Source organism: Alosa sapidissima, chromosome 5 (assembly GCF_018492685.1).
Source record: "Alosa sapidissima isolate fAloSap1 chromosome 5, fAloSap1.pri, whole genome shotgun sequence".
In the NCBI taxonomy this organism is placed as follows: domain Eukaryota; kingdom Metazoa; phylum Chordata; class Actinopteri; order Clupeiformes; family Clupeidae; genus Alosa; species Alosa sapidissima.
This window is the reverse complement of record NC_055961.1, coordinates 5,504,758-5,532,351: the sequence shown is the minus strand read 5'-3', so window position 1 is coordinate 5,532,351 and position 27,594 is coordinate 5,504,758. Positions and strand designations below refer to the sequence as shown.

At 41.3% G+C, this 27,594-nt stretch overlaps 1 protein-coding gene across 3 annotated transcripts; it reads left to right on the top strand.

The window, feature by feature from the left end:
• The first annotated feature begins 8,595 nt into the window (after positions 1–8,595).
• Positions 8,596–27,151, top strand: LOC121709948 (N-acetyllactosaminide beta-1,3-N-acetylglucosaminyltransferase 4-like). Of its 3 annotated transcripts, XM_042093700.1 has the most exons (3): positions 16,870–17,005; positions 19,581–19,636; positions 25,871–27,151. In XM_042093700.1, the coding sequence occupies exon 3, from the start codon at positions 25,878–25,880 to the stop codon at positions 27,027–27,029; it is 1,152 nt and encodes a 383-aa protein (XP_041949634.1). In that variant the 5' UTR covers positions 16,870–17,005; positions 19,581–19,636; positions 25,871–25,877; the 3' UTR covers positions 27,030–27,151. The 3 variants fall into 3 exon arrangements, with proteins under 3 accessions (XP_041949632.1, XP_041949634.1, XP_041949633.1); XM_042093698.1 differs by lacking the exons at positions 16,870–17,005; positions 19,581–19,636 and adding an exon at positions 8,596–8,746; XM_042093699.1 differs by lacking the exon at positions 19,581–19,636.
• Positions 27,152–27,594: the final 443 nt, after the last annotated feature.

The window sequence follows — 27,594 nt, the reverse complement described above, 5'->3', positions numbered from 1 at the left end:
CAAAAGTATGCACTATAAATTTTACTTAAGTAAAGTACAAATACGTGGAAAATTTACTTAAGTACAGTAACGAAGTATTTGTACTTCGTTACATTCCACCACTGCATAAAAGTCAAATTCTCTTCTCTCTCTTTCTTGTCACTCTCTCAATCATCACCATCTACAGCTATGTCATGTCTTACTCCGGTCTATCTCTCTCTCTCTCTCTCTCTCTGTATGTCTGTGTGTGTGTGTGTAGATGTAAATGTCCCTAGGTAATATTTTCACATGTCACTCCATGTTCCACACCAAAGAATATGGACACAGCACCACATAACACATGTAACATAGAACACATGACAGCATATGTAAATAGCATACATATAGCATGTATCATATAGCATGTATCATAGCATGTAGTATCATATAGCATGTATCATATAGCATGTAGCACATAGCATGTATCATATCATATATTATATAGCATATAGCATGTATTACATAGCATGTATCATATAGCATATAGCATGTAGCATATAGCATGTATCATATAACATATAGCATGTATCATATAGCATGTATCATATAGCACGTAACATATAGCATGTATCATATAGCATGTAGCATAGTGGGCAGCCGTGGTCTACTGGTTAGCGTTTCGGACTTGTAACCGGAGGGTTGCCAGTTCGAACCCCGACCAGTAGGCATGGCTGAAGTGCCCTTGAGCAAGGCACCTAATACCCCTCACTGCTCCCCGAGCGCCGCTGTTGTTGCAGGCAGCTCACTGCGCCGGGATTAGTGTGTGCTTCACCTCACTGTGTGTTCACTGTGTGCTGAGTGTGTTTCACTAATTCACGGATTGGAGTAAATGCAGATTGGAGTAAATGCAGAGACCAAATTTCCCTCACGGGATCAAAAGAGTATACTTATATGTAGCATATATTATATAGCATATGGCATGTATCATATACCATGTATCATATAGCATGTAACATATACTGTAGCATGTATCATATAGCATGTAACATATTTTCAAGTAGGCACGTCATTTTTAACAGAAACTTATATGGCAGACAGGCGACAGGTGTCAGTCTTATGAAGAGGGCTTGTGTCCAGTTTAGAGCTCTGTATTGTCGGCCGTTTGGAAGTAGTGTGAAAAATTGTTTCAGAAGGTGGTCTGTGTTGTTTGCTGTTGTGCGTTGTAGGCATGTGATGACTCTGTGACTTATGCCTGATAGTCTGGGAGAGTATGGAGACTGATTATGTTAGCAGCAGTATGTGTGGTTTTAGTGAGTTTGTTTTTGCAGGTGACTGGTAACATTGTGAAGAAACAGGGAGCAGTGCAGTAGGAGGGGTTGGACTATACGCTGCAGTAAAGCAACATCAGGAGGTGGGGGGCAACAGACAGAGCTTTCAGTTTGCATATGACTTATAATCTCTGTGTGTGGGTGTGTGAGAGAGAGAGAGAGATAGAGAGAGAGAGAGAGAGTTGTGTCATTCTCTCGTTCTCACACACACACACATTCTTTCTCTCTTTCTCCTATTCACAGACGTCACGTATAACTCCGCAGTGTGTCTCTGTGTGCCCCATGTGAAAGCCTCTTTCAGCGCTTCACGTAGCGTAGCGCAGGCCATCGCCAGCGCACCCTTTCCTCCACACTCCTCTGTCATCTCTCTCTCTTCCGAGCGCAAGGATCAGTCATGGGCCACCAAATCAGTGAAAAGCAGCCTGGGACGGATGCCTTTCAACTGGCAAAGCACTCTGGGAGCTCAGCTCCGTCTTCAAATAGAAAAATAGAATGTGGCAGACTGCTCAGGGAGGTGCCTGGAGGAGAGAGAGAGAGAGAAAGAGAAGAGAAAAGGGGGAGATCAGAGGGAGGGAGTGTTTTCAGACTTGTCTGGCTGAGCTGGGTGTTTGGTTATTATGACCGCCGCGCAGCGAAGCTAGGTTTAGTCAGATTTTTTTTTTCTTTTCTTTTTCGCATGTCCAAATTTCCATCAAGGATTCCCGGGACACTGAAAGACCGGGGTAGACGAAACTTGGTGGACATGTAACCCCATATGGATAGCATGGAACCATCGTTTTTCGTTTTGATCTGTAGCCCCCCTGCTGGACTGCACCCCCCGAAAGGAGGGTAGGGCAGACACAGTTTTCTGTGAATATCTCGAGAACCGTAGGGCCTAGGATGACCAATTTTTTCCATATGTTTGCCTCCAGGGGTCATGTTAACCCATTCCATGTGCACACATGTGCATAAACAGATACACACGCACACACATACATTCACAGTAATCATACGTATGACACATACTCACACAGTAGACATATGTATGCATGCATGCACATGCACAAACACACATACGCAGGCAAACACACAAGCACGCACACACACACACACACCCACACACATAAACATAAACATGTACACGCACACATGCACACAAGAGGTTGAGGGTGGGGTGGGGGGTTGAGGTGGGGGTGAGGTCGAGGGTGGGGTGGGGGGTTGAGGTGGGGGTGACGGGTTGAGGTGAGGGTGGGGAGGTTTGAGGGTGAGGAGTAGGGGGTTAGGGTGGGGGGTTAGGGCAGGGTAGCGGGTTGAGTTGAAGGTGGGGTTGGGGGGTGACGGGTTGAGGTGAGGGTGACTAGTGGGGGTAGGGGTGAGATGGTGAGGGTTGGGGTTAGGGTTGGGGTGTGGGTGAGGGGATGGTGGGGGTGACACAGTATCTGCACTGCAGATCTATAGCCTCAAGTTGAAATAAGTGAATAAGCTTGGGTTGTACCTTGGGTTTGAGAAAGATGCTATATAAATTAAACTTATTATTATTTTAGATACAGCTTATCGGGATTTATACCATATTCTGGTCAACCATATGTTCTGAACACACACACACACACACACACACACACACACACACACACACACACACACACACACACAAACACACACAACAATTCTGTACTTATCCAGTGCTGAGACCAACCTATGTCACAGAGAGATCCGTATTGACCTTTGACCCCTCTCTCTATAGAGCAGTGCGACAGAGATCCACATTGGCCTTTGACCCCTCTCTCTAAAGAGCAGAGAGTGCGACAGAGAGATCCACATTGACCTTTGACCCCTCTCTCTATATAGCAGAGAGTGCGACAGAGAGATCCATATTGACCTTTGACCCCTCTCTCTCTATAGAGCAGAGAGTGCGACAATGAGATCCGTATTGACCTTTGACCCCTCTCTCTATAGAGCAGAAAGTGCGACCGAAGATAATTAATGCGTAGCAAGATGGGTCGTCCTACAGTTGTTCATGTCTATGAGGGCAAAGTGGAGTTCAGTCAGAGACGGCTCTGGTTCAGTCCCCGCCCCGCCTCAGTTCCACGCCAGACAGAAGCCGGAGTACAAAACAAACTTGGTGTACACCTTCATTAATGTTGATTTTCTCCCGACTGGAGGGTCATACTATCACGACATTCTACTGAAATAGGGAGGAGGGTTTGGAGATCATGATACCGTGTCCGAAATGTGCATCCATTGCTCAGAAAAATAAGGCTTTGACAATTTCTGGGAAATTCTTGGATTCTGCCATAGACCTCAATGTTACAGTTTTTTCTGATTGCTTAAGCACATTTTTTGTAACTATGGATTTTTTTGCAAAACTCTACACACAAATGGCAAAACCTCTCACCCAATCAGCAAAACATCGTAGTTCTCTTGCAAAAGCCAACACACCTTGCTTAACTCTTCACACCTTCGTAAAAATGGTGTTTTCGTATCAAACAGTAAACACAAGCCATCACAATAATAAGCACACAATGTGCCAACTACACACTGATGGTCTGAATAAAAAACACATCTGGCTTTTGCTTTCTCTGTGCACAAGGCAGACTATGTCAGTTTGAGGTCATACTTTTGTCATAGTTCTGTAAACATACAGGGATCCAAACTTTACTGTAAGTATTGGTGTTTATTTACATACATCAAAACAAACACACGTCTGTTTTTCCAAGTCAAAACACAAAATAGCAATTTCACTGAGACAAAACAAATCAGTCTACATCGGGTCGTCTCTCTCAAAATTCTGTCTACATCACATGCAATGTCCTAGTCCAAGGCACCGGGAAAAATATATTCTGGAATGACGTATCCTGGCCTGAGATGACAATATCCCCACATGAGACTGTTTTTTTTGCTGTAAAAGGGCTATTTCTTTCTCTTCTCACTCTTCCTGTTCCCTCCATTGTACCCATTGTACATTACCTGTGGCTTATTTATAGTGCTTAGGCTGATTGCAAAGTGAACTAATTATCTAAAACAGTTTTCACATGAGAAAGTGTGCCAGAGAGTTGGCAAAATAGTGTAAGTGCAGTGAATTGTGCCTACAGTTGTGCAAAGTGTGTGTTACAAAATTGCAAACTGAGTGCAAAGAAGTGTTTGTGCTTTTAGTTTTGCGAACTCAGTGAGTAGTTTTGCTATAAGTATTAATAGTTTTAGAAATTGTGCTATAAGAATCACAGTTGTGTTTAAGCATTAAGAAAAAACTGTAAAAAGGGAGCCTGATCACTGCATAGATGGGGAAGAGAGGAAGATAAGGAATGACACTGAGGAAATGTCAAATGAATAGGAGGATGAAATGAATAGAGAAAATGAGAGAGGGAGAGAATAGCCCCAGAAAAAGAGGAATGCACAGGAAGTTTACAGTTTTTTTCTGAATGCTTACAGTTTTTTCTGAATGCTTAAGCACATTTTTTGTAACTATGGCTTTTTTTGCAAAACTCTACACACAAATGGCAAAACCTCTCACCCAATCAGCAAAACATTGTAGTTCTCTTGCAAAAGCAAACACACCTTGCTTAACTCTTCACACCTTCGTAAAAATTGTGTTTTCGTATCTAACAGTAAACACAAGCCATCACAATAGTAAGCACACAATGTGCCAACAACACACTGATGGTATGAATAAAAAACACATCTGGCTTTTGCTTTCTCTGTGCACAAGGTAGACTATGTCAGTTTGAGGTCATACTTTTGTCATAGTTCTGTAAACATACAGGGATCCCAACTTCAAGTATTAGTGTTTATTTACACACATCAAAACAAACACAAGTGTGTTTTTCCAAGTCAAAACACAAAATAGCATTTCACTGAGACAAAACAAATCAGTCTACATCGGGTCGTCTCTCTCAAAATTCTGTCTACATGACATGCAATGTCCTAGTCCAAGGCACGGGAAAAATATATTCTGGAATGCCGTATCCAGGCCTGACATGACAATATCTCCACATGTAGACTGATTTTTTGTCAGTTTTTTTCTCTTCTCACTCTTCCTGCTCACTCCATCGTACCCATTGTACATTACCTGTGGCTTATTTATAGTGCTTAGGCTGATTGCAAAGTGAACTAATTATCTAAAACAGTTTTCACATGAGAAAGTGTGCCAGAGAGTTGGCAAAATAGTGTAAATAATAGCCATTGTGCCTACAGTTGTGCAAAGTGTGTGTTACAAAATTGCAAACTGAGTGCAAAGCAGTGTTTGTGCTTTTAGTTTTGCGAACTCAGTGAGTGGTTTTGCCATTTGTGTGTAGAGTTTTGCAAAAAAAAGCCATAGTTACAAAAAATGTGTTTAAGCATTCAGAAAAAACTGTAAACACACCAACCGTGATTCTTATAGCACACTTTCTAAAACTATTAATACTTATAGCAAAACCACTCACTGAGTTTGCAAAAATAAAAGCACAAACACTGCTTTGCACTCAGTTTGCAATTTTGTAACACACTTTGCACAACTGTAGGCACAATCCACTGCACAGCACTCTTTTTGCGGAACTGTAAACACAACTCACTGTTTTACACTCAACACACTCCTAGCAAATCTATATGTATGGCTGTTATTTACACTATTTATATAACGCTCTGGTACACTTTCTCATGTGAAATCTGTTTTAGATAATTAGTTCACTTTGCAATCAGCCTGAGCACTATAGGCCTAAATAAGCCACAGGTAATGTACAATGGGTACAATGGAGGGAGCAGGAAGAGTGAGAAGAGTAAGAATTAGAGGAGGCCGAAGAATAGGACGTGGAGGTGAAGAAGTAGGAGGAGGAAGAGGAGGAAAAGGACACAGAGGTGAAGAAGTGAGAGAGAGAGGATGACAAGGACAAGGAGGTGAAGAAGCGAGAGAGAGAGGATGACAAGGACAAGGAGGTGAAGAAGATGTCAGGCCTGGATACGGCATTCCAGAAGGTATTTTCCCCAGTGCCTTGGACTAGAGGACATTGCATGTGATGTAGACGACATTTTGAGAGAGACGACACGATGTAGACTGATTTTTTTTTCTCAGTGAAATTGCTATTTTGTATTTTGACTTGGAAAAACACACTTGTGTTTGTTTTGATGTGTGTAAATAAACACCAATATTTGAAGTTTGGATCTATGTATGTTTACAGAACTATGACAAAAGTATGACCTCAAACTGACATAGTCTACCTTGTGCACAGAGAAAGCAAAAGCCAGGTGTGTTTTTTATTCATACCATCAGTGTGTAGTTGGCACATTGTGTGCTCATTATTGTGATGGCTTGTGTTTACTGTTTGATACGAAAACACCATTTTTACGAAGGTGTGAAGAGTTAAGCAAGGTGTGTTAGCTTTTGCAAGAGAACTACAATGTTTTGCTGATTTGGTGAAAGGTTTTTCTATTTGTGTGTAGAGTTTTGCAAAAATAGCCATAGTTGCTTAAGCAATCAGAAAAAACTGTAATAGATGCACTGATAAACAGGAGTATTTTTCTCTCTTTCAGTCTTGCTCTCTCTCTCTCTCTCTCTCTCTCTCTCTCTCTCTCTCAGCGGTAATGCCAGCACCCTATATACTCTCCATCTCACTCTTCATCCATCTCTCCATCTACTCTCCATCAGCATCTTTTCTCTCTCTTTCTGAGTGTGTGTGTGTGTGTGTGTATGTGTGTTTATATGTGTGTAGTCCTATCTCTCTCCTACTTCTCGCCCTCCATGTCTTTCCTCTATCTCTCTATTTATGAGTGTGTGTGTGTGTGCTCATGTTTGTGTGTGTGTGTGTGTATGTGCTCATGTTTGTGTGTGTGTGTGCTCATGTTTGTGTGTGTGTGTGTGTATGTGCTCATGTTTGTGTGTGTGTGTGTGTATGTGCTCATTTTTGTGTGTGTGCGCGCTCATGTTTATGTGTGTGTGCTAATGTTTGTGTGTGTGTGTGTGTGTGTATGTTTGTGTGTGTGTGTGTGCTCATGTTTGTGTGTGTGTGTGCTAATGTTTGTGTGTGTGTGTGTGTGTGTGTGCTCATGTTTGTGTGTGTGCGCGTTCATGTTTGTGTGTGTGTGCTAATGTTTGTGTGTGTGTGTGTGTGTATGTTTGTGTGTGTGTGTGTGTGTGTGTATGTTTGTGTGTGTGTGCTAATGTGTTTGTGTGTGTGTGTGTGTGTGTGTGTGTGTGTATGTTTGTGTGTGTGTACAGTAGTCATATCTCTTTCCTACTACTTGTTTCCTCCCGCTCTCTCATAGTTCCCTTTTCCTCTTCCTGTGTTGTCTCCTCTCTCTCTCTCTCTCTCTCTCTCTCTCTCTCTCTCTCTCTCTCTCTCTCTCTCTCTCTCTGAGCTCCATTATCCTCCCTCTCTCCTTCCCTCTCTTCCTCTCTCTTTATTCTGTAGTTTCTCTCATTCAGTTTTTCCCCCTCAGTCCATCAGAGTCCAGATGCTCAGCAGCACCCCATCACAGCTCCCAGTAGAGAAGCACGTTCCTCCATAATGCATACTGCTTACATTTATAACGGCTTACAATTCATCCATACTTAATTAGTGCACTTCAAATAGCCAAGCTGCTGAGAGTATTAATACTAAAATGAAGACCTCCCTCCCCAGACATGGCTGAAGGGCCTGCTGTGGTCTCAGTATCCTGATGCTCCTGTAAGAGGGGGCCACACCTGATGTGTATTATGCTCAGTCAGTGCATAATGTATCCAACTATAGCTCCTAGTTGTGAACAGGCTATTTGTGGCACAGACAGGCGTCATAGAGGGTGGCTGGGGGTTAACATCACAGAGCAGGATATGGATGACATCACAGCTCCCTCTAGAGGACAGGGGTGGTGGTGATGCAGGAAAGGGAACAGTCACAACACATACATTCATTCTTCTCTCTCTTTCACTCTTTCTCTCTCTCTCACACGCACACACACACATCTCCTCTGTTCTACCAGGTTGTTGCTCTTCCTCTTGCATTTTTCTGTTTCAACTTTGGTCTCTCATTCTACAACAAGTTGTTTTTTTCCTGGCCTAGATCTGTTATGATTCAATTCAAAAAAACTTTATTTTTCCCCGAGGGGCAATTTTGACATATACTGTAAGACATAACACAACATATAAGACAGACAAAAGAAAGAACAGGACAAACAAAGAAAGAACAGGACAGACAGGAGTGTAAGGGGGGGGGGGGGGGTAGTCCCAGGAGATGGAGGAGGAGGGGGCTTGGAGCATATTCAAGTTCAAAAGGCGAATAGCCTCAAAAGTAAAGGTGGCCTTCCTCCTGTTAGTCCTAGCCAGAGGGCAGCCATTCAAAAACTCTGTGTAGGACATACTGTAGGTAGGGTCTTCTAAGATGCAGTTGGCTTTCCTTAATGTTGCCTTGTCGTGCAATGATGTCAGAGACTGAAGAGGGTGGCAAATGATTTTAGAACATGTGTTCACAATGCTCTGGAGGTGTTTCTTATTTTTGACTGAGAGGGAGTGAAACCAGCACATGGATGAAAAGGTCAGTATACTTTAAATCAATTCAAAGGTGTAAAAAATGCTGAGAATCTTCCTGTTCACTCCAAAGGGGTAAAGTTTCCTCAAGAAATACTGCCTCTGTTGACATTTGTTTTTTTTAATTTTATGGTTCTGTTTTGATGTAGATGTGGTTCTGTTATGGTGAAGATTTGGTTCTGTTATGGTGTGGATTTGGTTGTTATGGTGAAGATTTGGTTCTGTTATGGTTCTGTTCAGGGATGTAGTGGAGGCTAAATGCAAGTAAATTCAGTTTATCCACCTCTGAAATTTCAGAAATAGAGTTTATCCACCTCTTATTCAAGTGTATCCACCTCTTAAAAGAGTTTATTCACCAAATTGTAACTTTTAACATTCAAAAATCACACTGTATTATCCACATTCCCAATATGTTCCCTTTAGGAACCATTTGGTATTGTTATAAACATTGGACAATAACCTCCACAATCATCAAACATGTTCTGAATACCTTTTAAAAAATCCAATACCCTGTGGCGCAGTCCACCTCACCGAGATCACAGAATTCATAGTTTACCCACCTCTGATTTTACCACTACATCCCTGGTTCTGTTGTGATGTGGATGTGTTTCTGCTATGGAGTGGATGTGGTTCTGTTATACCGTGCATGTGGTTCTGATCCAGTCGGCGTGTGTGTGGAGTGGAGGCATTATCAGCTGCGCTGCCTCCGGTGATTGTGTGATTAATAAATGAAGTTGTTAATGCTGGAGCTCTGACTGCCTGTAGCTGCCTGGAGTTAAGAGGCTTAGGGCCATCGTCAGAAGGAGAGGACGAGAGGATGTACACTCCTTTTCCTCTTCCGCTGTGTAAGGGCCTGCCTGAGGACAACAAGGGCCTGTGGCTGTGTGTGTGTGTGTGTGTGTGTGTGTGTGAGAGAGAGAGAATGCCTGTGTGTGTGTGTGTATGTGTGTCAGAGAGAGTGAGATTACGTGTGTGTGTATGTGAGAGAAAGAGAGAGAGAGCATGCCTGTGTGTGTGTGTGTGTGTGTATATGGGTGGACTAGCAATCTGTACGTTCAGGAAAAGTTCAGATTGTTAGTCCATTCGACGGCCGTCGGCTACCTGGCTCAGCGCCTCATCGGCCATATGGGGCTACTGTCTAGCTCTCCACAAAAATATGCGTCACTCAGGCTTAATCAAAGCTATCAGTATATCTATGCTATCAGTTGTCATTGTCATCCAAAAAAGTACACATTCGCACCATCACATTTTCAATGATACAGGATAGGCAAAATGATGCCTTTATATTTCACCCCTCTCTATGTTTCAGTCTTGCTCATGATTCAATTTCAATTTAATTTTACTTATAGAGCGCCAAAACATTACACATGTCTCATGCCGCTTTACAGAGTGTTAAACATTTAGAGAGAGCCCATGAGTAACAGGGGCGAGAAAAAACTCCCTAGAATAGGAGATACATATAGGAAGAAACATATATAGTATATATTATACTCTATTGATCCCATGAGGGAAATTTGGTCTCTGCATTTATCCCAATCCTTGAATCACACTCAGCACACAGTGAACATACAGTAAGGTGAAGCACACACTAATCCCAACGCAGTGAGCTGCCTGCTACAGCGGCGCTCGGGGAGCAGGGTTAGGTGCCTTGCTCAAGGGCACTTCAGTCGTTCCTACTGGTCGGGGTTCGAACCGGCAACCCTCCGGTTACAAGTCCAAAGCGCTAACCAGTAGGCCACGGTCACTTACAGGGCAGTGAGGTCTGTATACACAATAAATGAATAGGTTAGTTAGGTGTAGAGAATAGAACATGGTGTTTTAAGCCACCTGAGGTATATGTTACAAAGAGGAATGATGGCTACATAACCAGCATTATAATGCATGAATCCTATTTAGTGTCAGAAAGTTCAAATAGTCCAGTGTATGGAATGAATTGTCCATAGAGATTAGGAATTGTCATAGGGCAAGTAGTGGGTCGCTAGGCTGCACGGGCTAGGAATCCGGGCAAGGGGACAGCAACATGCGATGGTAGGGCAGTCGTAGGGATGGGACTTCAGGTGTGATGAGGGCCAAACATAGGGATGGCTGATGACTGGTAATGGTTTACCTCACAAGTGAGGTAGGGGGAAGAAAGAGTGGGTTAGTAGTACTATAAGTCATGATGCTTAGTATTAATAAGTATATCAATGGTACTATAGTGTTATACTAGAGGGAAAAGGCAAGAGAGGGAGAGTTGATTGAGAGAGGAAGAGAAGAGGGAGTTGAACGGCAAGACAGAGAGAAGAGGTAAGAGGAAGCGTTGAGAGATGGAGAGAGGAGGAGTTGTATGGCGTGACACATGAAAAGTCCATGACAGCGCTATGCTATAGCAGCATAACTAATAACTCATAATAGCCTAGGATACCTGCGCTTCTAAAGTGTGCTAGTTGAATTCCATGTGTGCAGAGCAGCTGGTGGTGAATGGCAGCTAGAGTCAGTAAGATGTCTTCATGGAAGAACTTGGGACAGGCCTATCAGAAACTAAAAAGATGGCAACACTGAGTGGGAGAACAGCTACATTTAACCAGTTTTTCCCCAATAAAAAGGTAGGCTATATTTATTGTGAAAATGTTACCTCTCAAATAATTTATCGTAGACTATCTTGCGTTTGGCGTGACTTAAACCTCTTACCCCAGTTCCAGCTCCCCACTTCCAGTTTTAGACATGATGCTAGAATATGAAACATTTCTTTAAAAGGAGCTACGAATAGGCATGCTGTACATTTAGGCATTACCGTTTTCTTCCATTCAACAAAGTTCTACATATTCATCAAACATTGGCAAAACACGACTGTAAGAGCTTGGGCCTCAATACTGGTCCTTGTGACGCCCCAGCTCTACCGTGCTGGGTCTGCCTCTTTCTCCCTGATATTGTGTGTGGCTTGATCTGGTCTGTTCCTGTAGTAGGAGCTGTGGAGGTTCTATCGAGGTGGCTAATTGATGGCCTAATTGGAGGGTGCATAAAATCAATGTTCTCCAGTTGGTTACCGCTCTGGCACTGCACTCGCGAGCACACTCTTGGCAAGGCTGGCTGCAGAGCTGATCCTTTACTTTTGCACTACACATTCACATGCTGACCTACACGACAGTTTTGCACTACACATTCACATGCTGACCTACACGACAGTTTTGCACTACACATTCACATGCTGACCAGTGGCGGAGCTAGGGGGTGGCTTAGGGGGCTTAAGCCCCGAATCTTTTTTTAGTGTTTTAAATTCCCGGCAACTCTTATTTCCAATATAACTTCCCCTCGGTTTCTCTATAAATGTCACCAAAATGCTCTATTACTGAGGAAATATATCCCTTATTTTCAAAGCCCAATATTGAAAAATAATTTGACTTGCTACACGATCTATGCCAGGTCTCTGGGCTATGGTGATTTCAATGGTTAGATTGATTTGTTTAGATCCAGTGAAAATGCTGCCTTGACAACGCTACGTCATGGCTTCGGTGTTCCAAAAAGCCTCTGTCAGAAGTCTGTCACTTTTACAGTCTGTGATAAAACACTTTGTGTACATGTTGTTGAAACGTTATGGATATTAGAAAGTTTTTCAAAAGACCACCCAGCTCCGTTCAAGCAACAGCATCGCCCAGTGAACTGACGGATGGTGTTGTTTCAGGTTGGTGATTTCACGTTAAGAGCTTTCTGTCAGTTAGGCAGGCTAACGTTAGGCTACTTGGCTAGCTCCCTAAATGCTTAACGTTAACGTTAAATGTCCTCGTTCGTCGGCGGAAAAGGCAAATTCAATACTCTCATAGGCTAGCTAAGCCTACTGCAGAATAAGAAATTCCAGTTCCCAAAACAAAGTGATCCTCGTCTTGTAATAAATTAGGCTACACTGTTTTGAAATGTCAGAAAAAAACATTAACAGTTATCTGCCCATGTCAACTTTTCAGTGTCATATGTTGCATAAGCCTACCTTAAAACCTTGTTGATATCCTATCCACCACCACAGATCTTATAATCCAAGAGTCCACATAAATATAAAAGTCATGTTATGTTGTTTTGGCTGCCTAACTAATTATTAACTAAAAAAAAAAAACATTACAATGATATATTGAGAGGAAAGGGCCCTTTCCATAAGTGTGTTAATCAAGCACCATGCAGTCTGCATTCATAATCTAGGTACAAGGATACAAGGAAGTTTATTGTCACATGCATATAGTTACTGGAAGTAAGAAATGCAGTGAAATTATGTCTGGTGTCAGCCTATTTGTGCATTAATGGGGGGACCTATGTGGTCGTCCTCACGTTATCTGTCATTGACTTGGGCTACAGCGTAAAACTTTATCAGGTGACCAGTCGGCTAAAAATGCTTAGTTGTTTGATGCTGTATGAAACATTTTACCGCACAACAAATTGATTATATGCACCTGTGTAAAGGGGCCTGATGAAACATATGAATCATCTTGCTAAATTACAAAATTAATATAATTTAGAAACACCTATGTCAAGATGATAATGCATTCCTTCTAAAATACCCTTGTATCATGATGACTGGCCATACTGTAATTATATCATAATATTATGTATATTATAGTATAAGATATTCTATATATTTGTCACACGGATGAGATCAGGGAAGAGGAAGAAGGAGAATAGCAATAATAAACAATAATGTCATATCAAACAATAGCCTAATGAAAATAAACAAATACTATAATATACAAACCATAAGAAACGCTTAATTAACTAAGTACATGCTAAACAGATATGAACAGATATTGCCTCTTGAAAGACCCAAAACTATAATTTTGTGTCACAGTGTAGTGCCAGTCAGATACCTTGAATCTGTTGAATGTTAGTTTCACATTTTTTAAGTCTCAATGTGTCCATTAGTTTACACAAAATTCACTAAAAGTCATTATTTAGCCAAATAACTTTCAGTGTCCCGCTGGCTTACCCCCCTCCCCCACCTCCCCCCAACATTCTAAATCAATTGTATGCACCATATTGCTATGTAACATAGTAATGTTATACACCATTTCAAAGCTTTGACTCTTGGGAATCCAAAAACGACTTTTTTTTTTCATGTACAATCTGTATAGTGCTTTACATTCTCAGATTAATTTTATTATGTCTCAATTAAATTTGATCCAAAATGCCCCCCCTCCCCCTCCTCCGCTTTTGGTGATACCCTGACTTCTGGCTGCAGTGTAGCTGCAGCACAATAAGTAGATGCCTCATATTGGGTACTGAAATATTCACAAGAATCCATAGAAATTGAATCTTCATGTTGTATTATCCAATATTAGTTGTACAGATGTATAGTCTATCTTATACACACTCATTGAACCAACAAAGTAAATGCAAAAAGAGAGACTTTTTTTGTAATTATTCCATATTTTGTGTAGTCAGTCTATATCAGAACACCTGACATACAATCTAAATAGTCCACAAGAAACCTCAAAGTGTTACCTTTCATTTGAGACCAGGATTATGCTTCTACACAAAGGGGTTCATGTGCATTTGATTGTCAGTATGCATTTTGGATAACAAAAAGTCCTATGGGGAGTATCCATAGGCATTTTACAAAACGCATGGGCATACCTTGGCAAATAATCTAATAAAATAGTTTAAAGCACTCATATTTTCATTCTATATTGATCAACTTTTGCACACAGCTGGTTGCTAGGGCTTAGTTGTGTTTCTAAGGGATATCAAGTGACCTAGAGGGCTGAAATGTGGTCAGTTCAGAGATGCTTGTAATCCGGCAGAAAGAAAAAACTATATTCTAGCCACTGTAGCTCTTTGTCAGTACATCACACAGTTATCTTGACTGCTTCCTACGAAAGCTACAGGTTCTCAGCTTTCTATAGAGGTCCAGCACTTGATGGTTGACCCCAAAAGAGGTGGGAACAATGCCCTTGTAAATAGGCACAGTGCAATTTCAGGCAAAAAAAACTTGACATTTTTACTGAGAACTATGTAGTTAGGGGGTTATTTTAAAAAAAATTAAATGGGCTAAGCCCCGAATGTTTACAATGTCTGGCTCCGCCCCTGATGCTGACCTACAGGACAGTTTTGCACTACACATTCACATGCTGACCTACACAACACTTTTGCTTTTCCTTACACATACTGACTTTGTAAATATCTCAGTTAATAAATATACTTTGGTGTGGTCTCCCCTTCATGTCGTGCTCACTCCGAGCCAAATGGTCACGACATCCTAAAGTGCTTGAATTAAATAAATGTTGCTCATACAAACTTACTTTATGGGAGCTGTAGCCTTTCTGGATTTTGCTGTCAAACATTAAAAGACATAAACGGTCTCACAATAACCCCTTTTCAAATTAAAAGTCCCCCCTTTTTTGCATAAAGTCAGAAGGCCTCTTCATTCTTAAAACATATTAATTAAATAAAAAAAAAAACAAGAATATAACATGTAAACAGATCATATCATGTTATAAGGGGTTATTTACAGTGAGCTACCCCTGCCCTGCCTACAGCCTAGAGGTAAATCATAGGCCTTACAGGGTTGCTTTGTTTAGACTATAAGATTTCACTGACACCACCTGCTGTGGCAAGTGTGATGCACCAGACATCCTTAGAAACTACCATTTAGACACCCATATGGGGGCAGCCGTGGCCCACTGGTTAGCACTCTGGACTTGTAACCGGAGGGTTGCCGGTTCGAGCCCTGACCAGTGGGCCGCGGCTGAAGTGCCCTTGAGCAAGGCACCTAACCCCTCACTGCTCCCCGAGGGCCGCCGTTGAAGCAGGCAGCTCACTGCGCCGGGATTAGTGTGTGCTTCACAGTGGTGGAGGAAGTACTGAACCTCAGTACTTAAGTAAAAGTACAAATACACAGAGAAATATTTACTTTAGTAAAAGTAAAAGTACCACAATGACAACCCTACTTAAGTAAAAGTAAAAAGTACCTGCTTTTAAATGTACTTTAAGTATTAAAAGTAAAAGTATTTGCATAATGATTTATTCTCTTAATATCTATATTCTAAAAGGAAAAATCAGTATGGGCTGTGGCATTTTAATTAAGCTAGTTTTAGGTTATACTCGAATATTTCGAATGTTGCCTTTTAGGCCTATAGGCCTACAATCTTCTATTTCTTGAATTTCCCCTTGGGGATCAATAAAGTATCTATCTATCCAGTGGCGTGCACAGACATTTTGGGGGGCAGGTGCTCAGGAGGGGGGGGGCACTTTTTAGCGCACGTGGACTAATTATAAAAAAAAATACACGCACATGTTGAATGAAATTTGACTTGTGCTGCAATTAGTAAATCAATATACAATTAAGACAATAAAGAGACCAAACTTGTGTATGAGACATACGTTCACACTCGGTATCATGTTTCAACACACTTTAGGCCAATATCACACCGGAATTCTCCTTTAACACAAACTCTACCGAAATGATTTGTAGCCTATGTGGTCGTCCTCACGTTATCTGTCATTGACTTGGGCTACAGCGTAAAACTTTATCAGGTGACCAGTCGGCTAAAAATGCTTAGTTGTTTGATGCTGTATGAAACATTTTACCGCACAACAAATTGATTACACGTTGGGCTTAGAGGGCAAACTGTACGATTTTACTTGATCTGTAAGACAATAAAGCGACCAAACAGTACGAGAAGGAGTTATAGTGGGCTACTGACTGTTGTCATTACATGAATGCAGTTGGGCATTTTTCACAGGTAATGGGGAACTTCCCGTTTCTTCTGTCACAAATGAATGTGTTAATACATGTTGCCTAACAAAACATATACAACAGAAAACGTTCTTCTTAACACATAAATTTGCAAAATCTACCGAAATTATTTGAATGTGGTCGTCACGTTATCTGTCATTGATTTGGGCTACAGCGTAAAAATGTATCTAGCTTCATAGTTTGGTGCGTAGGCGTGCATACTTAGACACTAGGTGGTGCTAAAGCACTAGGAAGTTTGCCCTTTATCAACGAAAATGCCCTTTTGAAACTTGTTTTTTTTTTTTTTTAAATATTAATATTATTAAGATTTTACTGAGGTCGGTTTTGAAATGATCTTTTGAAAACCTGAGCCATTAAAAACGACTGAAACAATGCCCCGAAATGAGCCACCTCCTTGCGCTCACCCGACCAGCCTAACTATCTCTCTTCCTTTGTCAAGTGAACTCGCGCACAGGGCACGCCAGATGCGCAGCACCATAGCAGTTCAGTAAGCGTCTTCAGATAGCAGGCATGGTCGCTGACAGGCTGCTTCTCCCGTGCCCCATCAGCCAGGTAACGTACAGATCAAGCAAAATCTTACAGTTTGCCCTCTAAGCCCAACATGTAATAATTTTGTTGTGCAGTAAAATGTCTCATTTAGCACCAAACTATGAAGCTAGATAAAGTTTTACGCAGTGGTGGAATGTAACGAAGTACAAATACTTCGTTACTGTACTTAAGTAAATTTTCCACGTATTTGTACTTTACTTAAGTAAAATTTATAGTGCATACTTTTGACTTTTACTTCGTTACATTTTACAGCAATTATCTGTACTTTTACTCCGCTACATTTCTACAACACCATCGTTCCTTTTTACGATACATTTTATGATCAGTTTTTTTTTTCTCTCTGACAAACACGTTTGTTTTACCGGGGGGGTTGCTACCAAAGATTCTGGAGCGCTACGTGCATTCTTAGAAACATAAGCTTCTAGTCTAGACCAGGCAAAGCGTGAGCTTGTAGCCATCTGCATTCGGTAGGCTATGTTCACCAGACCCATGGCTACACTGTACATGCAACTGTGTTCTGTGCCTTTCTCTGTCTGTTATCTGCAGCTTTAGGGCCTCCTCTCCGATGAGATTGCTATCCGCGGATCAGCGAAGTTACAGGCTATGCCCATGCTTCTGTCACACGTCTGATCATTTGCGGCACAAATGAATGGTAGACTATTAATGAACCGGTGGCCGGAAAAGACGTAACATTTTCCAGATTAGGAAATATTCCTTAATTGTGTGTGATTAAATAAAGATGCATAGCCTACAATTGTGGCGTAACGTCAGCGCTCATTCAATGTCTATGCGTCTGCGCAAGTGAAACTGAACTTAATCATAAAGACACCTTTCTCAGCAACTTTTCTGTTCAATCAGCATAATTGGCATTACGATCCACCCGACGTTTCCCTTGTCTACCCCGTTAAACTTCAGGCTCTCGTGTTTTGCTGAATGATATTACTCAGCAGATCACCCTAGTAGATAACCAGAATTACAGTCTCTAGAATTGTAGGTCAGAATGTAATGGGCCACATGGATGGTAAGCACAATTGCATTAACTTAAAACTATCTAGTCGAGTATAACCTAAAACTATCTTAGAAACTAACTAGATTAAAATGCCACAGCCCATACTGATTTTTCCTTTTAGAATATAGATATTAAGAGAATAAATCATTATGCAAATACTTTTACTTTTAATACTTAAAGTACATTTAAAAGCAGGTACTTTTTACTTTTACTTATTGTCATTGTGGTACTTTTACTTTTACTAAAGTAAATATTTCTCTGTGTATTTGTACTTTTACTTAAGTACTGAGTTTCAGTACTTCCTCCACCACTGGTTTTACGCTGTAGCCCAAATCAATGACAGATAACGTGACGACCACATTCAAATAATTTCGGTAGATTTTGCAAATTTATGTGTTAAGAAGAACGTTTTCTGTTGTATATGTTTTGTTAGGCAACATGTATTAACACATTCATTTGTGACAGAAGAAACGGGAAGTTCCCCATTACCTGTGAAAAATGCCCATCTGCATTCATGTAATGACAACAGTCATAGCCCACTATAACTACTTCTCGTACTGTTTGGTCTCTATTGTCTTACAGATCAAGTAAAATCGTACAGTTTGCCCTCTAAGCCCAACGTGTAATCATTTTGTTGTGCGGTAAAATGTTTCATACAGCATCAAACAACTAAGCATTTTTAGCCGACTGGTCACCTGATAAAGTTTTACGCTGTAGCCCAAGTCAATGACAGATAACGTGAGGACGACCACATAGGCTACAAATAATTTCGGTAGAGTTTGTGTTAAAGGAGAATTCCGGTGTGATATTGACCTAAAGTGTGTTGAAACATGATACCGAGTGTGAACGTATGTCTCATACACAAGTTTGGTCTCTTTATTGTCTTAATTGTATATTGATTTACTAATTGCAGCACAAGTCAATTTTCATTCAACATGTGCGTGTATTTTTTTTTTTATAATTAGTCCACGTGCGCTAAAAAGCTTGAACCCATTAATCAGCAAGTTTAATTGAATTTGTTTTTTTTTTTTTATGTTGACCCGAAATCCTGAAAACCCAGGAATATCACGTTGTTGGGCAGTGAATGCATGTAGGCTTAACTAGATTGTGGTGGATCACTCATAGGCTATGCCTATTGACTTCTTAAAACGTAAAATATTCTGTGGTCTCAGTTCACTGTTGAATGGGCCTAGCCTACCCTATGCTTGCTCAAAATATATGCTTTGTCTAGTAGAGGTGCTTCAAATTGGCGCTTAAAATTGCCTGTCTCAGAATATATAGAGTCCAGGGCAATTCCGCGCAAAACTGTCACATCCATATTTAGTTGGCAATTTTCCCTCACGGGATCAAAAGAGTATTTATACTTATACTTACTTACTTATACTTATGTCATTGAAACAAGTAACAACTGGGACTGAATATACCAAAGGAAGATACTCTATAATGACTCAAAAAGCAGAATCATTATTGTGACCATACACAACATGAGTATAGAGGATGCTGGGACATGAAGTAGATGTGTACCTACTTTACTGTATGATGGCAATGATGAAGATTATCTTTATACAGAATTCAGCCTGGAGGTGAAGCAGGGTCAGTCACTATCTCAGGAACATCTCATTGCAGTAAGATGACTAGTGTTTTTAAGGAGTGTAGCAGAACCCAAAATGTACATTTCCAAATGTAGTAACCATTAGCAGTGCCATAAGCAAGCAGTAGCATTCAGGGGTGCTGTGCAAACCATATTTTGGGCACTGGACTGAGCTGTATTTTTTTAAAAACCCTTTTCAAGATCAAAACAACACACTTTCCTTTACTAAAACCTGTTTCTGACCAGCAGACTATAGCCTACATTCATCTGCACTCGCCTATTATTTGAACTCATAGGCAAAGTGAAACTAATTTCACCGTAGACTTATAGTCAAAGACAAAACAGTTCTACACAGTCATTTTCTTTCACTATTGACTGACAAGGAGTTACCATAAAAAACAGCCTGAAAAAAACAACACAATACCCTAATAATGTTCGAATGACTGAATAAAAATCCTAAGGATATTAATCCTGCTGAGAAGTTGTTTGGGACTGGTTGCTAAGGGCCACTTACCTCTCGTGACAGTGTGTCTTCAGCTGTGCTTTATATTTGCCTTTCACTATTCACCGTATTCCGCAAGCAAACATTAGGGTCGCCATCTTTGCCTGCATTGTGTCTGAACTTTCCATTGAGCAGTATCCAGATTACGATACATTGAGATAGCAGAGTTCTATCGAGATGACTGGCATCATATGTTATGGGTCATCCTAAAGTTAGTTACGTTTATGTAGGGTTTTGGTGACTTAAGACATTTCTGTTAAATTAGATTAGATTCAACTTTATTGTCATTGTGCAGAGTACAAGTACAAAGACAACGAAAAGCAGAAAAGTGCAGTTTGATATACAAAGTATAGACAGGTGGTGCATGGGCAGGACAAGAAATATAGTGCAGTGTAGACAGTAGTATACAGTTGGTTTACAGAAGGTGGTTTAGAGTAATATATAAATTAAATATAAATATGTGCAGTGTATTGGCAGTTACCTTATAAGAGCAGAATAAATATGGCTATGTAATATGAACAATGTATTAACAACATGTACTGTACAGATATGTGCAATATAGTAGCAGTAACATTATAATAGTAGTAAGACTAATATAGATATATGCAGTGTATTAACATAATATATTATAAGAAAAACAGAGTAAATATGGATATTCAGTATGAACCATATAGACAGATATGTACAGTAGGTGTTATACACCTTTCCTATCTGAAGTTTGGAAAACAATGACTTTAGAGCGGCTGTTCTGTAATGACTTTCTAAACATAGTTAAGCAAAAGAAAAGATATCCGCACACTGTCTCTAAAGCTCCCAGTTTAATGGTGGGTTACACAACGTTTCGACCACTCAGGTCTTTGTCAGGTGTCACACCAGAATATATTATGACAATTATGTATTGGCATGGTCTACTGTGCTGAGAATGGTCAGTCTCTAAAATATATCTCCATACATTTCTAAAATGGGCGTGGCAGCAAAAGGTGAATAGACCAGATTTTTCTTGGTCAGTGGCGTGTTGTTAACTGGGTTGGGACGATAATACCAGTGGCGGTTGCTGCTCTTTGGAATAGGGGAAGCTCTGATAAAAATTGTCAATTATTAAATTAATATTATTAAGGTGCTATATTGTTCTTTGAGGGCAAAACTATCCCAAAACCCAGAATAGACCAAACAGTAGGCTATAGAGTTGGCATGGCAGACATGGCAGCTTGGGGGGAGTTTAGGCTAGCCTTCTAGAGTTATTCTATATCTCTGTGTACGTTCATCTGCCTTGCTGTTTTATTTTTAATCTCCCCTGGTGGGTTTTTAAAATTCAAGTAAACATTAGCATAATGTAGCCTACATGATTATATAGCGCGCTACCTAACTTAGCCTAAATACACAACTGAAATAAAAGCAAGACTTTTTATTTACAGTATGCTATTTACAAAGACAAATAGAAACCAACTGTATTGCTGACAAATTATGAGAATTTGAGCTGCAACTTGCCTTGCCTCTCGACTTCACCTGTCAACACTACCGTTAACGCATCCCTTGAACTTGAACCACTTCCTGTCAGATCGCGACATATGCTGTCAATCAAAAAAAGTCCAGCCTCTATGACGGTTCCTCCAATCATCATACAGAAGCTCAGCGTCCGGGCCATCCCACTGTCCTATGCACTCCCAGAGATGCCGGGCTTTCTCTGGAAATTACGATTTTGTGGCGTTTGTCCAATAAAGATCTAGCTTTTCTGTACTGAGATCAGCCCACTCTATAGTGCCATTGAAAGTCCAGTGAAGCCGAGCGTCTATAGAGCAGAGTGGTGAAGTCCCGCCCCTTCAAAAAATTATGAACGGGAGTTAATGGAGAGATAACAATTATTTTTTGGTCCAGTTTGAATTGTGCCACAAATTTCACATATGATGTGTGTGAATTTAAAAGATAATTTTTCACGTCAAGAAAGTACTGTTGTTCGATAGACTTCAAAAGTTATGTTGGTTTTGTGCGAATCCACTCAGTGGACTACATCTCTCGTACGTCACCAACGTAATGAAACGATAAGAGCTGTTATGCTAGTTAACGGTTGCATCTTGCTGCCTGCTATGTCACTTAACAGTATGTAATGTACAGTCTATGGATGAATACAACTTACCTGCTGTGTTTAATCCTCTGACTCATGGTATTTTCTTCGGCAAGGAAAGCCCAATTAAGACCTGTTGCTGGTATGCTTGTACAATCTAGTGTGGCTGTGAATGAGCTAACGTCACTAGCGCGACTGATGGGTTTGTAGTCGTTGGAATTACGATCTTTCACAATGTTGTAATTCAATAGTTACAAAACAAGCTGGTAAGTCCCGCCCCTTCCACTAACCCCGCTGGACCTCTAGGTTGAAAAATCGTCAATGCAAGTGAATTTGAGAAAATAATTATGACCGCCGCGCAGTGAAGCGGCGGTCATATAGGTTTAGTCAGATTTTTTTTTTTTTTTTTTTTTTTTTTTTCTTTTTCGCATGCCCAAATTTCCGTCAATGATTCCCGGGACACTGAAAGACCGGGGTACACGAAACTTGGTGGACATGCAACCCCACATGGATAGCATGGAACCATCGTTTTTCGTTTTGATCTGTAGCCCCCCCGCTGAATTGGACCCCCCGAAAGGAGGGTAGGGCAGACACAGTTTTCTGTGAATATCTCGAAAACCGTAGGGTTTAGGAGGACCTTTTTTTTTTTGTATGTTGATCTCAAGGGGCCATGTCAACCCATTCCATAACCACTCATTTCATGTATAGCGCCACCTAGTTAAACACAAAAAAGTAAAAATGAGGTGGTGTAATTGAAGGTATCTGTGACCTAACATAGTCAAAACTGCACGAAATTGGAAGTGTAGGATCATTATGACACCCTCTGTAGGCACGCCAAGTTTTGTGGAATTCCGTTCATGGGGGGCCACACAATAAATTAATTTATGTTACTATACACCAACTGGCCTGTAGGTGGCCGGAGACAGTTTTCTGTGAATATCTCGAGAACCGTAGGGCCTAGGAGGTCCACCTTTTTTTGTATGTTGGTCTTAAGGGGGCATGTCAACCCATCCCATTACCACTTATTTCATGTATAGCGCCACCTAGTTAAAAATTAAAAAGCAAAAAATTAGATGTTTTCATCTCAATATCTCTGGCTGACAAGGTCAAAACTGCACGAAATTAAAAGTGTAGGATCATTATGACACCCTCTGAATGCATGCCAAGTTTTGTGTACTTTCGTTCATGGGGGGCCTTACAATAAAATAATTTATGTGTACATTTAGTGACGTACACCAACAAGGATTCCCGGGACACTGAAAGACCGGGGTACACGAAACTTGGTGGGCATGTACCCCCCACATGGATAGCATGGAACCGTCATTTTTCGTTTTCATCTGCAGCCCCCCCGCTGGACTGGACCCCCCCGAAAGGAGGGTAGGGCAGACACAGTTCTCTGTGAATCTTTTATGGTATGTTGGTCTCAAGGGCCCACATCAACCTGGCTCATAATCACTCATTTGTGATTGCCCCCCCCCCCCCCCCCCCCCCCCCCCCCCACCGGTAAAAACTGAAAATCAGTAGGATTAAAAGAAAGCCAAAATAAATATTCATCATCATCATCATGGCTGCATTTTCAGTATTGGCGAGAAGTAGTCGTTTGTCCACTAGATGGCGCATCGTTGCAGTGAGACGTAATTTTGTTGGAAGTTAAAAGTGGGTTGGAAAAAACAATGGACGCTTCATACAAGGACTGTAATTTACCGCAGCGAACATCTAATAAGGATAGGACGATGTTCACATGAAGTGTAATTCCCATTTCTTCTTGAAGCCGAAATAAATCTGAGGATGTTTATCGGACATGCTTGGTTTTTACTGCAGGTACGTTAATCTTGTAATATCAATAAGGACCTAGGTAATGTTACCGTTAGCGTTGGTTGAGTGATGGAGGCATTTGATTTATTGCATTTGTAGAAAACTATAAATGCGGTTATACCAAGCAAATGTATAGCAGCACTGTTTGTATCTTTCGACTGTCATTTATTGCACGTGCTACAAAATCATTCTGTGCAATGGAAGATTTACCAACGTTACACCGGTCTGATACAGTTTTGCCTATACATGCGTGAGACTGAGACGCCTGTTTATTTTGTTTTAAGTGCGTGCAGGGTGTGAGGGGAATCGATGTGCTTTGATTACAGCTTGGTAGTTGTAGTCTGTGAAATTAAAAAGCACGTGTGTGTGAAGTATCCAAACAATGACACCTTCATTTCATTATGGCTGCTTTAGCAAAACACCTTAAGCTACTGTGTAGTGGGTCCCATTTAGAAGTGGCTACTTCATTCGCGCTTTCCTTGACTCATGGAGCTGCGTGAATGTTATTACAACTTTTCGCCACGATATGACAGTTTAAGTCCGCTTGATACTGTAAGGCGTAAGCCATTGGTTTCCAAAGGAGATTTTATTTGTGTCGCCAGCATAGCCTATTGACAATTTATGTTGTAAATAGGCCTACCTTATAATCCTACCTGTAGCTTAGGGAAGCTAACAGCTTTCTATTAGGATCTAGTTTCTTAGTTACCGTTTTGTCATAACTCCCTGATGCATTTTTGCATTTAGAATAGCCAGAGCGTGTATATCTCAATCGGAAAATTAAACAATATCGGGTGCCTATGGACTAGGCTGGGTGAACCCAGCCTGATCTGCCCGCTATTTATGTTTTGATTTCTTAAAAGATTGAGCTTGGTCTGATGAAAGCCAGACTAGCCATGGACCTCAGTTAAACAATGCAAGGGAACATGAATCAGCCTATATTTGCACTAAAAATAACGGACAAAAGCTCTTCAACTTTGGCCCGTTAAAATGTGTATGAACAGTCTAGCGACGCATTTCATCAAGGCCCATTTGGACATGTCAGTTATTTGCACCACTGGTTAGATGTAAAACAGCATTTCGTTTCAGACTAGGCTACTGTTACTTAATTTGTGCATTAACAATAACGTTTCAGACTACTGTTACTTAATTTGTGCATTGACAATAAAGTATTACATGAACTAAAGATGACTAAAATCTTATGTAGAAGAAGAAACATTCACAAAAAATCCATCCATCCAAAAATGACCTTTGTTTTTGATAGCTGTTGAAAACGGCATGGAACTGACAGAGATGTTTTTGTTTAAAAATACATAAAAAATAAATAAATAAATAACATTATGCTGATACCTTTTGCTTTTCCCAAATACAATGTAGCCTACAGGTGTAAGTGACCTTTCATCAATCCAGTTGCAATGGATGAACTGTGATGAACTGCCCCTTGTGATTGTTTAGAGATTTTAAAGGTTTTATAACAATTCTACATCTTCTTTGGCTATTCTACAATCTATTCACCTTTTCAGCACCAGTAGGGTACTTTCTGTGCAGCCGCACACACACACTCAGGCATGCCAAACAAGCATACACAAAAGTTTCAAGAGTGGGGGATGGAGTAAAATATGGAGACAAATTGAAGTGTGATTTATTTTCGCGGAACGGATGTACAGGACTGAGCGGCGGTCATATTTTGTACCGCTATGCGGTACATCTAGTTATTTTCTGGTCCCGTTTGAATTTTGCCATAAATGTCAACATATGTTGTCTGTGAATTTTTTATTCAGTGTCAATGTCTGCTAAATTAATAAATGTAAATGTACATAACTGGTCAAATCTGATGTTTTGTTGTCATTGCCTCTCATTTCAACTGCTTTCCCATCTGCTTTGCCTCTCAGCGTGAAGATGACAAGGACAAGAGTTCAGTACCCCCGGTGTAGTCTGGTCAGTGCTGTGGCCGTCATCCTCTGCTATTTGATGCTCAAGATGTACCACCACCTGGTCGTCCCATTGGACTCCAAATCGCCTCCTTTCCACCAGATACACACACGCCCCTTTTGGTCCAACATATCTAAGAGTGGCACTGCCTCACCACCAGCGGGCCCCTACACTGTCCAAGAGAACTTTACATGCTCTGCCAATGACAGCGCAGAGGTCATTCCATCACACCTGCCCCAGTCATACCAGGAATTCTTACGCTATAGGCATTGCCGAGCATTCCCAATCCTGCTGACCCCTTCACCTTGCGAGGATGACCTTTATCTATTGTTGGCCGTGAAGTCCACAGCTGTGAATGTAGACCGCCGTGCTGCATTGCGGGACACCTGGGGTTGCGCTGGTAGAATCCAGGGTCATAAAGTTAAGTTGGTCTTCCTGATGGGCCGCTCACATGACAAGGTGCAGGATCACGACCCCCAGCAACTGCTGCAGTCGGAGAGCCGTCACTATGGGGACATCTTGCAGTGGGACTTTGCGGATATCTTCTTCAACCTGCCTCGGAAGGAGGTGGGATTCCTCAGCTGGTTCTCTCGTAAGTGCAGCAGTGCGCAGTTTGTGTTCAAGGGCGATGATGACATGTTTGTGAACACAGAGAATCTGGTTGAGTTCCTGACAGCCCACAAACCTGAGAATCACCTGTTTGCTGGATTCATCCACAGCCCCGAGATGCCTATCCGAGACAGAAGCTCAAAGTATTTTGTCCCTGTCGAGATATACCCAGAGGGGAAGCTCTATCCACCCTTTCCAAGTGGTGGTGGGTATTTGATGTCACGGCAGACTATGTTGGGACTGGATGTGGCAGCCCAGAAGGTGAAGCTGCTCCCACTCGATGATGTCTTTCTGGGCCTGTGCTTGCAGCAAATGGGTGTGAAGCTCACACACCACAGAGGTTTTCTGACATTCGGCATCGACAACAAGAATGACCTAAAGCGCCCCTGTTTTTATCGTGGAATCATGCTGATGCACAAGATGAGCCCGGTAGAGTTGCGGGTCATGTGGTTGCTGATGCAAGACAGTCCACCATGTGGTAGTAGTGGTAGTAGTGGAAAAACACTTTGAGAGAATCCTACCTCCTGTCCTGCCAAAGCTGAGTTGTTACTCTGTGGATGGGATCACAATGTTTTTTGTATACAGCATGTAGAATGACAAAAATACAAAAAATATAAATAATGTCTTTTAAATGGTTCTGTCATGACTTATTTAGAGCAGACAGTTCAACATATTTTTGTAATGAAGAATAAATGGATCAAGTTTTGATGTTACTCTTCAAATATTGTGGTCCTTACAGTACTTACCAGTACCAGTCAATTTCCGAATTTAATTCAAGGCGCTATTAACACTTTGAATGCCGCGCTGTTTTCGGAAGCTTTGGCCCAGAGTGCCTAGCCTGGCCTCGACCTGTCTACGTACTTCCGGTCGATTTCTTCTCCCTACAGTACTCCGTCTGGAATAAGTTGATTCGCGCTCGTTTACTTCGGCAGTTGGGCAGCGGACCAACCAGCGAACAGAGGGCGTCCCTGAGAGCGATTACGTACCCAGGCATCTACGCCCCTGAAGCAGATCGCTTGGAATACATGAACGTAGGGAGCGAAAAGGGCTTATACTTCTGAAATCTTTGAGCAAA